The sequence below is a fragment of the Carassius auratus genome, chromosome 27 (assembly GCF_003368295.1).
Source record: "Carassius auratus strain Wakin chromosome 27, ASM336829v1, whole genome shotgun sequence".
In the NCBI taxonomy this organism is placed as follows: domain Eukaryota; kingdom Metazoa; phylum Chordata; class Actinopteri; order Cypriniformes; family Cyprinidae; genus Carassius; species Carassius auratus.
The window spans coordinates 22,897,965-22,913,387 of record NC_039269.1 but is presented as its reverse complement, the minus strand read 5'-3'; the positions used below and the strand labels follow the sequence as shown (position 1 = coordinate 22,913,387).

Below are 15,423 nucleotides of genomic sequence, written 5' to 3'. Positions count from 1 at the left end.
TAAGGCGATTTGCAAAATTACTGCAGTCTGGACTCTGGAAGTAAGAAACTAACCTGTAGAAAACACAATGAAGGAAACACAGTTTAATCGCACAATTACATTAGTTATTTTTATATATATATTTTTTCTTTCTTATTCCACCGAGTTCGTAATAAAAAAATTGCTTTATACTGCGAGGGGTGAAATTAACAACGAGAACTGTACTTTTATCTTGGTACAAATTCTTCCATTGACTACACGTTGTGGCCCATCCCCTTTTCTGCTTTTTTCCACCTCATCCTAAAGTGAATGTAGTAAGTAGCGTGGAACTTTACCCTTATATGAGATTAAAAACTTGTTGTAAAACTCTAGAACAAAGCATAAGAATTTAAATTAAAAGTATTTTGTGATTACCCAGTTTAATACAAACAATCAAGTACTTTTTGTTTTACTGATGTAATTGTAATGGCTGTAAAAACACACCCAGATCCTGTTGGTCAAATAGGATAATTTCCTTAGAAAAGTGATTTTTTTTTTTTTAAGAATCACAATAAGTGTACTTTCATTTATTTGTAATTAAATGTTTTGTCAAAAGCATTTGTTGAAATTGAATTAGTCTAACCTCTGACAATGCTGCAATATATATGCATGTCAATCATAGTGAATGAAAAATGAGAAAGCAACATTAACTTGGTCTTAATTAGATCAGTGTAACAGTAAAACCAATTTTTGTCCTTTCTAACAACCATCACCAGTTAAGTGATGAAACAGTTGAGGAATCATTTGTCCCGCATGTTAATGGCAAAAATTAAATAAAGGCAACTACAACATGAATTTACAGGCAGGGTTAAAGATTGCAGCTGTGTGCACAAAACTAACTGTTCCCTTTAGTAATGTAATTATTTAGTGCTACTCGATTATAAGCATGCCAAAATACTCTTGCTGTGTTGGCATGACAAAATTCTTGGATGGGTGCTTGGATGAAAGAGGTGTATGGACCATATGGAATGAGTAAGTGGTGTCATTCATTGTAATTCACAGTGAAGTAAATCTTCAGGATACATTTGCCGATATAAATCCTAAACTCTGAAGTGGTAGTTGTCAACACATAATGTTTCACATAGCGCTTTGGATATTTTCCTGGTTAGTATGACGTTGTAAAAAAAAAAAAGAAACTGTAGTATTTTTACCAGCAGAGGGCGTGCAATTATTGCCTAAAACGATTCAACAATATTCTTAGAGTGTCTGTCTGAAAGAACTGGCGTAAAGTCGTCATTTCTTTGTATCAGTCTTCTTACCAGCTTTTTTAAAGTGTGATTTGCTAAGGTAATGTGCACAGAATGAATACAATAAAATGCATAGCAGTTGCACAGATAGTCCCCCTAGAAAAACATAGGATAATGGCTCAACAAAAGGAGAGATTGTTGTTTTAGGAAAATCTCGCTTCCCCCTGGAGACTGAACTTTCACGTTTTAAGAACAGACTACAAAACTGTGGTTTTAAATTATTTTTTAGTGACATGTTACTATTAATAATATATGCCCTTTTGTTTTAATCTTACAAATTTAATTGAATAAAAAGATAATGGGATACAAAAAGAATTTTAAAAGATTTAAAATAAAAAATAAAATAAAAATCAAGGAATGGAGTGCTCACCATAGCCAACCAATTGAATTTGGCAGATAATAATATTGATTTCAAAAATCAGTTGGGGAAAGACTTTCACACAGTGACCTTTGCAATTGTTTTGCTGCCAAGTTTATTTAAGTTGCACATTGTGTATTAATATGTCTGTGTACTTTTTTATCATTATGATAATTTACGTTAAATAAAAAAAACTGAATAGTCATAGTTTGATTACAAGTGAGGACAGCACAATTAAAAAATGTAAAACAGTAATTTCTACTGTCTTTAGACACCATGTCTGACAGAAATAATGCAATAAACTGAACTAGATTATATACATGGTTTCAGAAATTCACATTTAAGGAAATCTGTAAACATGAAGAGTTCCAGTAAGGTCATCGGCTTCTGTTTATATTTGTTTAAGAGTCAGAGCAAAAGGCATTAGACCAAAGTGCTATTTTATAGGCCCACTTGGTGCAGACTAAAATGTACATGTCTTCAGCTTTTTAAAAAGCAGCAAATGTTAATAAATGCTGCAGTTAACAATTACATTACAGATCATTTGACTTAAGAGCATCAATATAATGAAGCAGTCATGATGATTGCTATCAAACTTCCAGAAGCACAGAGACTTATGTAACATATCCTGAGCTATGTCCATTGTTAAGAAAGTACAACAATAAAAGCATTGACAGTTCACAAGGAAAAGAAGAAAGGCACTTTGATATTTTGGGCATGCACAACATTGTACACTACTTGTGTTATTTAAAAGTAACCGTGGAATCCTTCTTCTAAAGGCAAAAGAATATCTGAGCTATGATCCTCTATTGTATCTTCAGAGGTATATCATGTTTGCAATGAATGTCTGTGACGTATAGAATTCAATAAAATTATTCAAAAATATTAATTTCCTATTTTTTTTATCCAGTCTGGAATGTTAGAAGAGCTGCAGACAATTTAAATTGCTGCACCATTAGTTCATGTGCAATATGAAAAAAAGATAAAGATAAAGTAAAAGTATATAAGTAAAACATACATGTTTACACTAATATGCTTTACAATTTAAAGGATTATTTCACCCAAAAAACAAAAATGAACTCACTCTCAGGCCATCCACCAAGAATTTGTTTTGTATTGTTTTGTACTTTTTTCACCTCTAAAAAGAGCTTAATCTGTGCATATTTCTCTCCTTATTCAGATTAAATTATTTTTCAATGGAGAAAGCAATATTATAGTACTCTTATTTTAGCTGAAAGCAACAGTTTGACGTTTTTAGAAAAAAGATTTGATTAATTTGTTGCAAACATATAGATTTTTGCTTCCAAAGATGTTGATTGATGGAGTGGAGTTGCACGGATTACTTGTGGATTACATTGATGTTTTTAACATCTCTTTAAACTTTCATTCTTATGGCACCTATTCACTGTATTATTCACCTATTCACCTATTCACTGTATTAACCTGAAATGCTACATTTTCTCCAAATCTGTTCTAGTGGAGAATCTTGAATGGCCTGAGGGTGAATACATAAAAATACATTTTTGGTAAACTATTACTTTAAGTCAGCAAAATTATCCCGATTTTCAAAGAGAGTATGTAACCCGCCCACCAGAATGTGTTACATCATCTAGCACAAAGTGCACATAATACCAAATACCTTCATTTTAATCACTCATAGGCAGATGACTGAGAAGCATCCCCTCCACCTAAATCTATAGAGAGGCTATGGAGATAGTCTTCAGACTGCATGATGTACTCAGTCCAATCCTGGCACACTTCAGTTATGCTGGGTCCGGTTCCTCCATATTCAGGAGGGAGGATAGCCTTCGGAATGAAATTGCTGAGACTTCGGGCATAAGAACTCCCATGCATATGAATCTATAAATAAAAACACACTATGTATATTTAATCTTTTAAAGTGACTCACCTTAAAATTTCACATGTATGTACTTGAATGTTACTAACCCTTTGTTTGATTTTGTCTGGAAGAAATGGACGGATCATGGCAAAGACAGGACGGAAAAAAATAGGCTCATTTATCAAATGGATGCCACGTACTTTCAAAGGAAAGGAGTCCTTCAAAACAGATTTGATGTTTTGTTCAATGCATTAAATTAATCAATACTGTATGTACTTAATGTAATACTTAATGTACAGTTTTTTTTTTATTAAAACTAAAAGGTTGCTATAAGAAAAATATCTAAAAAAACAAAAAAAACAAGACATTGATATGCAAGTATTTCCGGAGAAGTTAAAGTCAGATCTTCTACAGAAATCTGAATAAGTGATGTCTTTCTACATTTTTCAGGGAAAATGTTTTAATGGATACCTACTGTAAGCACAGAAGATATCTTTTTTGCCAAGGAAGGATTTATCTGCAGGGCATGTGCGAAGCACCAGTCTTGGAGATCAAAAATTGCTTTGAGTCCATTTCTTTGAGTCTCCCATTCTCTAACAATCAACTCTGAAGTAATGAGGCTCACACGGAAAACCTCATAAGCTGTGAATTCTTTGGGGTTCCACTGACCTAAAAACAACTGAATTTTGTGATATTCTCCATTATAATGAACAAAACAACAATTAAAAAATTGTTTGTGCATGTACTTGCCAATCCGATAGATAAGAATGCGACTTCCTGCATCATCCCGTGATCTCAAAACTCCATGGTAATTGTTCTGAAGAAGTCCTATGACGGATGATGGCTTCAGGTCGGCTGTTATTTCTGGACATTCTTGTCTCCATTTATGATAGTTAATCAAAAGCTTTGGATGAAAAAAAAATTCAACATCAATAATTTGCCATTGCTACGTTTTTTTAATTTAGAATATTATTTGGGACAAATCTTAAAGGGATACTCCACCCCAAAATGAAAATGTTGTCATTAATCACTTACCACCATGTCGTTTCAAACCCGTTAAAGCTTCGTTCATCTTCGGAACGCAATTTAAGATATTGTGGATGAAAACCGGGAGGCTTGTGACTGTTCCATTGACTGCCAAGGTAATTACACTGTCAAGGTCCAGAAAAGTTTGAAAGACATCGTCAGAATAGTCCATCTGCCATTCAGCGGTTCAACTTAGTTATAAAGCAACGAGAATACTCTTTGTACAGGAAGAATACAAAAATAACGACTTTATTCAACAATTCCTCTCGACACAAGGATACATTTTCTATGTGTGTTCTACTACGCTTTGATTTGAATAAAACCAGTGCATCCGTGAAGCGCTCCTGGTACAGAAGAGTGTACGCTGCCTGCGTTTAGCAGATATTCTCCAAAATGGCGCTACAGTGATGCAGAGAGACACAGAGGAGACAAATTGTTGAATAAAGTCGTTATTTTTGTTTTCTCCCATACAAATAGTATTTTCATTGCTTCATAACATTACGGTTGAACCACTAATGGCAGATGGACTATTCTGATGATGTCTTTCATACTTTTCTGGACCTTGACAGTGCAATTTATTTGCTCGTTAATGTGCCAGCTCAGTGCTCTTTTATTTTCTTTTTTATTTGTAATAAACAGCTCATGACACACCCTCTATTGTTTTCTTTGTTTAATCAGCCACATAATATAACTGTAGGTGCACTTTTATTATTTTTTTATTATTTCATATAAACTGCCTCATCTGTAAATTTAAAATGAATCCCTAACTGAGATTTAAATCTGAGTTTAAAGTTATGGAGCAAAAAAGTTAATCAATCTTAATTATCAATTAAATTCAGGATTAATATGATGGTTTAAATGTACACCTACTTATTTTTAAAAAAGGTTTGAAGTTTGGTGCAACATAAATATTAGATAAACCTTGATATAATCTAGATGTAAGATTATTGATAATCTTATTGGTGTAACCCACCCTAAATGTAATTCGTCACTTTCCACCTCTGTTTACAAGTTAATATCATGTCGAGTTCGATCATCGTTTAAAGAAGTGCTACAAACCTTGAACGCCAGTACCACATCAAAGTCTCTCGCCTGCAGAAACCGTATCAAAAAAGTTTCCGTCAAATTCAAGTGTCGAATGCTAACTTCTGCTGCTGCTTTTTGTTTCAGTTCAGACAAATACGGTGCAATTCGAATAGAATCAACAGGCAAACTGTTTAATTCTTCGATGGTGTCAACTTCTTCAGACTTCATAACTGCGTGAGTCCATCGAATGTCATCGCGGTCTCTGAGCAGAGGTAGGCTATTACGTAAAAGGGGGGCAGGGAATGAGCCCGAATGAGCCCCTCACATCACAGTGACAACTATCGGCTAATGTTTTTTTCGCCTTTGTACAGGTCAAGTTTCGTCAAACATTAAACCGACAACTTAGACTGAATTGTCTCTCGACAGATTAAATGGAAGATACATTATTCAGAATCCCTAACAAAGAAACCAGAATGTAAATTGATTTAATCATCTTGTTGTCCATTTTCAACGCTATTATTTAGAAAATAATTTTAACACAATAGTGGGTCATGTTGTCACATTTTAGTCCGTTACAGTAAAACACAATATTTTTTTAATATTTTTTTCTTTTTTAGCATTTTGCACTGTGTTGCACATATGTATGGGAAATTGTACATTTAAATACAGAAATACATTGCATTTTACATATTGCATTGTCATTTTGCATATTACAGTTATGGCCAAATGTTTTGGCAGTGACATAAATGTTGTGTTTTGCTGTTTGCAGTTTCAGTATTTGTAGAATTTTTTTCCACATGTTTCTATGGTATACTGAAAAACAATGATAAGCATATCATATATTTTAAAGACTTTTATTGGCAAAAAACAAAAATTATAATGAGTCAATATTTACAATGTTGTTCTTCATAACCTCTGCAGTTTGCTCTGGCATGCTGGATATTAGCTTCTGGGCCAAATCCTGACTGATGGTGATCCATTCTTGCCTTATGAGCTCTCAGAATTGACCATCAATTTGTGGGCTTCTGCTTGTCCACTCGCCTTTTGAGGACTGACCACAGGTTCTCTATGGGATTGATATCTGGGGAGTTGCCTGGCCACAGATCCAAAATGTCAATGTAATGATCTTTGAGCCACTTCCTTATGACTTGCTTTGTGACATGGTGCTCTATCAGGCTGAAAAAATGTGTACGGATCATCACCAAATTGCTCATGGATTGTTGGAAGAAATCACTCTTGCAGGACATTTTGATACCATTCTTTATTCATGGCAGTGTTTTTGGGCAGAATTATGAGGGAGCCCACTCCCTTGGTCGAAAAGCAACCCCGCACACATGCATGGTCTCGGGATGCTTCACTGTTGGCACAAAACTCACTGTAGCATTCCCCTTTTGTTCTGCAAACAATAGATTTTCCTGATGTCCCAAACAGTCCGAAGGGAGCTTCATCAGAGAAAATCTCTGTTTATCAGTTTGCACTAGCTACCAATAACTGCTCACATAAAATTCAAGGCATTAATATTTGCCTACAAAACCACTACATGCTCTGCACCCCTTAACATAAATTGCATTACTTCAGTGTTATGTGCCCTCTAGAAGCTTGCGTTCTGCAAGTAAACGTTGCTTTAGTGTCAATGGTCCATTTGAGAGAAAGGCTACATTCAGACATTGCCGTGAATCAGAGGTAAAAACCAATATAAATACTGTTCAGTTTCGTGCACAGACCAATCATTTGTGTCTTTACACATCAATGTATTATCACAAGCCGCAGGGATGCATTTGGTTTTGTTTGTGTATGTTTTTTTGACTCTCAAAGCCGTGATTCCCGTTCACTTCCATTATATGACTGCCAGACTGCAACAGTTTGAGTTAAACAATCTTTGTTTGTGTTCTACTGAAGAAACAAAGTCACCTACATCTTGGATGCCCTGTGGGTAAGCAGATAAACATCAAATTTCCATTTTGGGGTGAACTATCCCTTTACCGGACTGGAATTCATTCACACTTTCACATGTGCTGGTGATATGATTAGTTAATTAATGTCAGGATAAAAAAAACCCTTTGATTTTTAATTTTATTTATTTATTATAATTAATATTATTTATTTATTTATATTATTTTTTTGCCAGTTAAACTTTAAGCAATTATTTAATTTGGAATTTGTATTTATTTTTCCTTAGTAGTCTTTGTCTTTATAAATGTCATTACATATTTCTATAACTAAGTGAAGACCCTGTTGTGCACAAATAAAATAAAGAAATGGCAAAATTACTTTCAAGAATAATTTATTTACATTTTAATTATTGTTGCAACTGCCCCTGGACTCTCCCTGCACATTTTTGTATTTGTGCTAAATTCTATGACAACATTACTGTGGATGTCAACACTCCAATCATAGCAAAATGTAACTATTTCAAATGTAATAACTTGTACAACCTCTAATGTCCCAACAGCTACTTTTTTTTAATGAATGAAAAAATAAGACATACTAGCTATTGGCCTACCATTATTGTCATTTAAGGGTTATAATCAAACAATCGTTTGTTTTTGTATAGCTAAACTCAAGCACGCAGGGATTGAACATCTGTCTGCATGGTGACGTCACGCGTCCCCTTGCAATGTAGCACTCGGCGCAGTTTCCATATTTATATGTCGTTGGCTCGTCATTTATTTGAAAGTCCGCTTTAATATTAAGCAGCGATATGAACAGGTGTGCGTGGCTCCACGGAGGTACGTACATGAACTAAATCGTAAAATAAACGTAGATAATAAATAAGGCTCATCCACCCTTGTGGGATGATGCAGTGATGATGCAGGGTATTAACACGGATGCTGGCCGCCGACTGCAGTGGGAATTAACAAGTACTTTATGAATGTGGCACGATTTATTTAGTGGATATCGTTATCAATAATACGTTTTTCTATTAATGTTGAATATGAGGTATGTATTTGGGGATGTATTTGCGTTTGTTGTCCAATGTTCGACGTTAGTCTGTATATTGCAAGTGGAATAGGCCTGGTTGCCATCATAATTAAACTGTTATGATTTTGATGTTTTATAGGTTACAGGGATAGAAGGCTGCATTTGATGCACTGGATGTGCAGGCATTCTGAATGCACTGAATGTGGCTGTGTGCTCTGTCCATCAGTGTGGCTCAACAGATAAGGAAACATTCGGTGTTATCTAACCGGGATGAGATTAATATCTAAATAGGCCTTAAGTAAGGCTTTTGATTTAATACACTTTTTGGCAGAATATGATTTCAATCTGGCCTGCGGTGTGTTGATTATCAAGATGATGTACATCCTCCTAAATCTATGATTCAGATTTTCATCAGGCCCAGATGAATCTCTCATGGCACTTCAGGCTCTCGCTGTACGTGTTCACAGTGGACCTTGATTTAATGTATTTCAATTAAGGCACGCGGTGAATGCCAAGAGCGAAGTCACATATCCTTCAACAAATGTAAAGCTGCCTGTTTATTACTATTCTAGTGTTGTTTTAATTTGGGTTGAAAATACATTCATGTTATACTCATATAGTACTCTATTCAATTGAATTCAAGTTTATTGGTATAGCTCTTTTCACGATACTAATTGTTGCAAAGCAGCTTTACAGAAAATTAAGTTTGTACAATATATTTACTAGTAGCTTGTCAGTGGTGACAAATTGATGTAGATATGGCAGAAATGTACAGTAAAATTCAGTTAATGACATACAGTAACAACAATGATTACAGTATTGTTGCAGCCAAACTTTGTTAGTTTATGTTGTTTCAGGGTTGGCATCATCTGAGGTCCTCTGGCTCTGAAGGGCTTCCATCATCTCTTCTCAGGTGTTCGGTCATCTCAGGTATTTGTAAGGGCTGGACTCAGACTGAAGCTTGTGTAATTCCTAGTTATCACGGTATGTCCAGAGGAAGATGCTCTTCAGTCATCTGGTTGTTATAATAGACAGCAACTTGTCTTTTGAAAATCATATTTCCTATGTCTTTCTTTTTACAAACCAGTCTGCATAACGCTATCAAGGGGAGTAAGATTTGTGAAATTTCAAACAAAATACATAATTTGAGTTAGTTTTTAATGCTTATAGATCAATTTAAACAGATCGGTTAAAGGTCAACCTTTTAATTTTTTTGTATTTGGTTAGTGAGAGGGATGTTTTTGAGTTTTGTAATAATAAAATCAATTGAAAATATGTTGAAATGTGAATTCTACTGTTTTTTTTTGTTTTTTTTCACATGTGCATTGTTTTTTTTGACACGTGTCTCAAGCTCCCGCAAGGTTATCATGAAGTAGTATTGTAAAAATATGTCAGCAACCTCAACTACATGATACTGTAAATCTGAAACTTCTGTTAAAATTTTTATAACAAATAAAATATTTGCATGAATATTAAAAGAGGGTACACTGTAAAAAATTATTTAGCAGTTTAGTTGTTTCAATGAATTTTTTTATGTTGACACAACTTGCAGTTACTGAATTTGTTCATTCAACTAAAAATTGTAAGTTTTCAGTGTCTCAACTAGTTTGAAAGTTGACTGAACTAGGTTATTTGTCCTCATAACTAAAAAAAATTTGTTGACTCAATTCAATAGCAATATCACGTTCACAACATCACTTATCGCGAGATCTCGTCATTCTCGTGAAGGCTGTTGAAGAGAGAAGAAGGTCGTCAGCCATTCTAGTCAGTTTCTCCTCAAAGTTTGGACATTTTACTAGAATACAACTTTGGTAAGTAAAATATTCGTATTCATTGGCTTAATGTGTAAAATTACATTTGTTGTCTCAGAAGAGTAAGTATGGTTTAAAGAGTCTTACATTCTGTATATAAGTTACTGTATGTAAATGTTCGTTTCGCGGCACTCTGAAGCCTCAAAATACAGGCGGTTCCACAGTATTTTCCTTATAAATATTAAAACAGATATTCCCCCATGCGGGACAGCGGAGCTGAACTTATGTGGAGAACAATAAAAATACAGTCTGTATGTATTATTTGAGCCCAGAGCTGCGTTAGAGACCGTTCAAACAGAGCGCGCGAGAGCTCATCGGATCACTGTATGGATTAAGAACGGCGGGAATAAAAAAAAGGAACTGCTCTTAACCTGACAGCGTAAGACATCCGTCAGAATATTCAACGATGAAAAATTTGGAGATAAAAAGAAGATTACTACTCGAACTGTGTCTTTTCTGTATGTTATAAGGGCAACGAACGAATGAGCAGCACAGATGAGCACCTCCCTCAGAGTTCTTCTGGAGCTCGTATCTTAACGTTACATTTGATATCGCTGACATAAGCCTAGTGCTGATGATTATTTTACAGTCTACAGTTCAGATGAAGTTCTGAAGGTAGCGTTACAAACTCTTCTTTCAGTTTTCTGAAGTAACGTTAGTCATTCAAGTGCCTCGCTAGAACCTAGAACCCAGTGTAATGCTGCGTGAATATCTGTTTTTATACAGTCTATGGTGAATATACGGTCATAAGTAAATTGCATACGTTCAAATCTATATATTTTAGAATAAAAGTAATAATAGCATATATCTTGTATAAATAGAGAATCAATAACGATCGACACAAATGTGTTAAATTTCCTTTTATTGTGTTATAAATATGTGTTGTGTCATTTAAAAGCATCGTCTGGATGGTATAGTTTGTCTTTGGCATTTAATACAAACTTGTCAATACATTTGACTTTATATGTATGTTTATTATTTTACAGTGTTTTAACATGTTTTTGTATTTTTCATGTTTATGATATTTTGGGATGACTGAAGATTCAGAGCAGAATTCAATAATCCTGTGGATGGACCGCAGCGAGTCCTTTTGCAGTTATCCATCAAAATGCTTTGCAGACATAATGGAAATGGCATTTACATTGTAGAGCTTGGACGAAGTTGTAAGTAAATTTATTTATTTATAAATGCACATCTATTCGAGTCTATATGCTTTACAATTGTAAGGCCCTGTTTAATGCATCCCTTTGTTTTTATTAAAGCACACAGGCTCTGCGCAGGAATTCATCAAGGACATGACTGCTGGGATTACGCTTGTGGATGACCAAACTGAGCACCATCAGTCTGCAGTGATGTGGTCCAGGTAAAAGAAGAAGCAGAAATCTGGGTGATCTGGGGTTGTAACACGTTGTGGGGTTGTGTACTGTGTTAGACGATCTGGGACTGGGTCTAACAGAAATAAACTAATTCAGGTTTAAAACAACTTGAGGTTTAGTAAATTACAATTTTCTTTCTTTTTCTTTTTTGGGTGAACCCTTTACGAAAATGTAGATATTTGCATTGGAAAACAGCTTCAAATTTTAGAGAACATAATTTGACATTATTTTCCCTTCAGTTTTATTCCGTGAATTTTCTATATTCTGTATTTAAAATGTCTTTATAAAGTGTTGAATTTATTTTCATAAAACCACCAGAAACCCTGTTTATGGACATAGCCATTCTTTATTATTTTGCTGAATACTGTTTTGAATCCTGGAAAATGTTCAGTGCTAGCATATTGGCCATTAGCAACTTTGCTTAAAGGATTATTTCACCAAGAAATTAAAATTAGGCCATGTTTTACTCATTCTCAAGGCACCCTATGTGCATATGATTTTCTTCTTTCAGACGTATCTGATCTGAGTTGAATTAAAAATTTTCCTGGCTCTTCCAAGTTATTTAATGGCAGTAGACAGGTGTGTTTTTTTCTCAGCAGTCCAAAAATAGTCAAATAAAATGCACCCATCCATCAATAAAACGTGTCTCACATGGCTCTGGGGAGTGAATAAAGGCTTCCTGTAGCAAATCGATGCGCTTTTTGTAAGAAAAATATCCATATTTAAAAAGTTGTAAACACTTTTTTTTCTCTTCCACTGACTATCATACGTGCAAGCCTAATTTTGTGATTTTACTTCATGATTGGCGTATTGTTGTCTCTCCTCCACTCTTCGTGTTCGTCACTTATCATCGGTGCATGCATGACCCATATGTCCTATTTTCATCCACCCGGAATGGCTCTCACGAAAGTGAGAGAAAAGGGTTTAAATATGCTTTGAATATCATTTTAAATATGTATATTTTTTTACAAAAACACATGGATTCGCTACAGGAGGACCTTATTCACCTCTCAGAGCCATGTGAGGTACTTTTTATTATGAATTGATGCACATTATTTGACTACTTTTGGACTGTTGAGAAAAACACCCACCAATTGCCATAAATATTTTTTTATATAATCCGACTGGATTTGTCTGAAAGAAGAAAGTCATACACACTTACGATGCCATGAGGGTGAATAAAACATACATGGGTTAACCAACCCTTTAAGGGTCATGCTTTACTCTGAACATGCAGTCCAACAGACTATTATTTAAAAGGAATACTATATTTTCTGATCATTGTATAAATGGTGTGACAGATTAGACACTTAGAATTGGATTAAGAAAAAAAAAACTGAATATGTTGTATTGGTTTGTCACATTTTATGTCATTCAGAAATCATGTAGAATACTAGTGAAGAAAATAATTTCCCCCCATTTTTAGTATAGTTGTTTCTGGGGGTGTATTTTACACTTATCTTCCCATGGGATTTTAAACTCTTTGTGTTCAGCAGAACAAATAATTTAGTACAGACTTTTAACAGTTTAATACAGGAAGTTATTTTGAATGGTTCTAAACGAAACCGTTGAGGAGCACCATTTACAGTTGACTTTCATTTTTGGTTAAATTTTTCAAAATATCTTCCACTTGAAGGTGAATTACAATTTGCATTTATTGGTAGCTGTGCTTTTAATAAAACACACAACTTTAATAGTGTATGTACATATGTGTGTTCATTTGTTATTAATGTATTAAGTAATGTAATATTTTTTTCTTTTCCCAGCCATCCAGTGACATTAAGGATGTTGAGAAAGCAATTGAAGAGGGCATTCTGATTGTAACTGAGGAGCAGCAATGTGATGTGCTTCCCAAGGAATAACCAACATTGGTCTCATTTGGACATCCTGTCATCACTGACATCTCCCATGTCCCCAAGGCATTTGGACTCTTAATGGGTCTGTATGCAGTGAACATCCACCACCTCCAGCGCATTAAATACACCATTGAGGCTCTGCAAAAACTTGTGAAGACCAGCTGCTCCCACCGTGTGCTCGCTACAGCGGCAGGAACTGTAGGTGTGGGGGAGTGAATGTCCAGCGCCCTCTCCACCCTCAACACCACAAATAAGGTGTCCTTGAGCAAGGCACAACTTCTCCCCGGGCGCTGCAGCATAAATGGCTGCCCACTGCTCTGGGTGTGTGTTCACGGTGTGTGTTCACTGCTGTGTGTGTGCACTTTGGATGGGTTAAATGAAGAGCACAAATGTATGTCATGTCACTTTCACTTTTCAGTGTTCATGATGTGTCCATCGGCTCCACAGCACTCTTTTTAGAATGTACATTAAAGTTTATCATGTCATGACTTGGAATATGCATGTTCTCATGTAAACAAATGTTGTTTCACCTCTCATTTTCTTAAACATTATGTACACATTTTCAGTATGTAGCATTATGATGGGGGACAAGTTTGGAAATTTTCAAGATCCTTCTGATGTTAACACTTCTGTCTGGTCATGTTGTGCTATGAAATTTAGAATCTGACTTTAGATCTTTGTGCTTCCATGTGCATTCATTCCATTTATATCTTATTATACAGAAGTACAGTACACTCATTTTTTGTAACTAAGTGTGATATTATATACATATATCTTGGTTTCTTATTTTGACCATGACTTGCATTATGGTGGGGGGAGTGCATGTGAACTTGTGCAGGGTTAATATGCAGAGTTCAACCTTCTGATTTTCATATTGAGTTATGAAATTAAAAACAATCCCTGTGGTTTTGATCTGATGAATTGAAATGCAACTATTTGTTTCTCAATCCCATGCCAATGTTATTTATTATACATCACACTTTCAAGTGTCGGTTCAGATCTTTAGACATGTTTGTATTTTGCATTTTTTGTTTTGTTAGGGTTAGGGTTAGGTTTATCAGTTGATGTGTTGACAGCAAATTGCTTGTTCAATTTAAATGTGAATGAAAGTGTTGTCTCTATCATTAAATAAATGACATAAAAAAAAGTGTTTTGTCATCTTTATTTAAACATTTAAGGCAGTGGGCTAAAATTTGTTTATGATTATTGATCGAAGTAAAAAAAAAAAAAAAATCCCTGTTGACACAACATGATTTAGTTGACTGGACTAGAAAATAATAGTCAAGTCAACTTAAAGAAATTTGTTACCTGGACTAACTCCACTCTAATTTGAAGTTGTTTCAACAAGAAATTTTTTGTCAAGATAACAAAAAATTTTTAGGCAGCGGGGTAACAAAATATTTTTAGTTGACTCAACAAATTCTTTTTTACAGTGTACTGTTTAAATATTGAAACTGGGTAAATTAAACACAGAATATATTTTTGTTGTCTCACTGTCAGCTAATATGATCAGCTTTATTGGATTTCTTATGGGCTATAATGCTTTACTAATGTGTAATACTACATAAAGAGTGATTTGTAAGCTATTCAACCATACTCATTCAAGGGATTGAAAGGTCCTTTATGCTGCCTATTATCAGTTTTCTTAAACAGTTTTCCTTTCATTTGTACAACAACACGTACCTTAATGTCTACATAAATTATATATTTACATGTATTTTGTGAATTGAAATTGTTCATATTTTTTAATTACCATTTGCACAGAAGCTGCATTTGTAATTTTGTGTATATATTTCAGTGCTGTAAAATGGATTAATTTTTTTTATAATATATATATAACATATTTACATTTATAAATACACCATCATATGTATATATTTAAGAAATACATAAATATTTAGATATAAATCATACGTGATTTTAAAAGTAAGACACGTTCCTGG

The 15,423-nt window shown here is 34.5% G+C and overlaps 1 protein-coding gene across 2 annotated transcripts; it reads right to left on the bottom strand.

Moving 5' to 3' along the window:
• Positions 1-1,721: 1,721 nt before the first annotated feature.
• LOC113045950 (alpha-tocopherol transfer protein-like) lies at positions 1,722-5,826 on the bottom strand. Of its 2 annotated transcripts, XM_026206734.1 has the most exons (5): positions 5,549-5,823; positions 4,214-4,367; positions 3,939-4,132; positions 3,571-3,681; positions 1,722-3,483 (listed from the first exon to the last, which is right to left on the bottom strand). In XM_026206734.1, the coding sequence occupies exons 1-5, from the start codon at positions 5,741-5,743 to the stop codon at positions 3,274-3,276; spliced, it is 864 nt and encodes a 287-aa protein (XP_026062519.1). In that variant the 5' UTR covers positions 5,744-5,823; the 3' UTR covers positions 1,722-3,273. The 2 variants fall into 2 exon arrangements, with proteins under 2 accessions (XP_026062519.1, XP_026062518.1); XM_026206733.1 differs by having other exon boundaries at positions 3,939-4,367; positions 5,549-5,826.
• Positions 5,827-15,423: the final 9,597 nt, after the last annotated feature.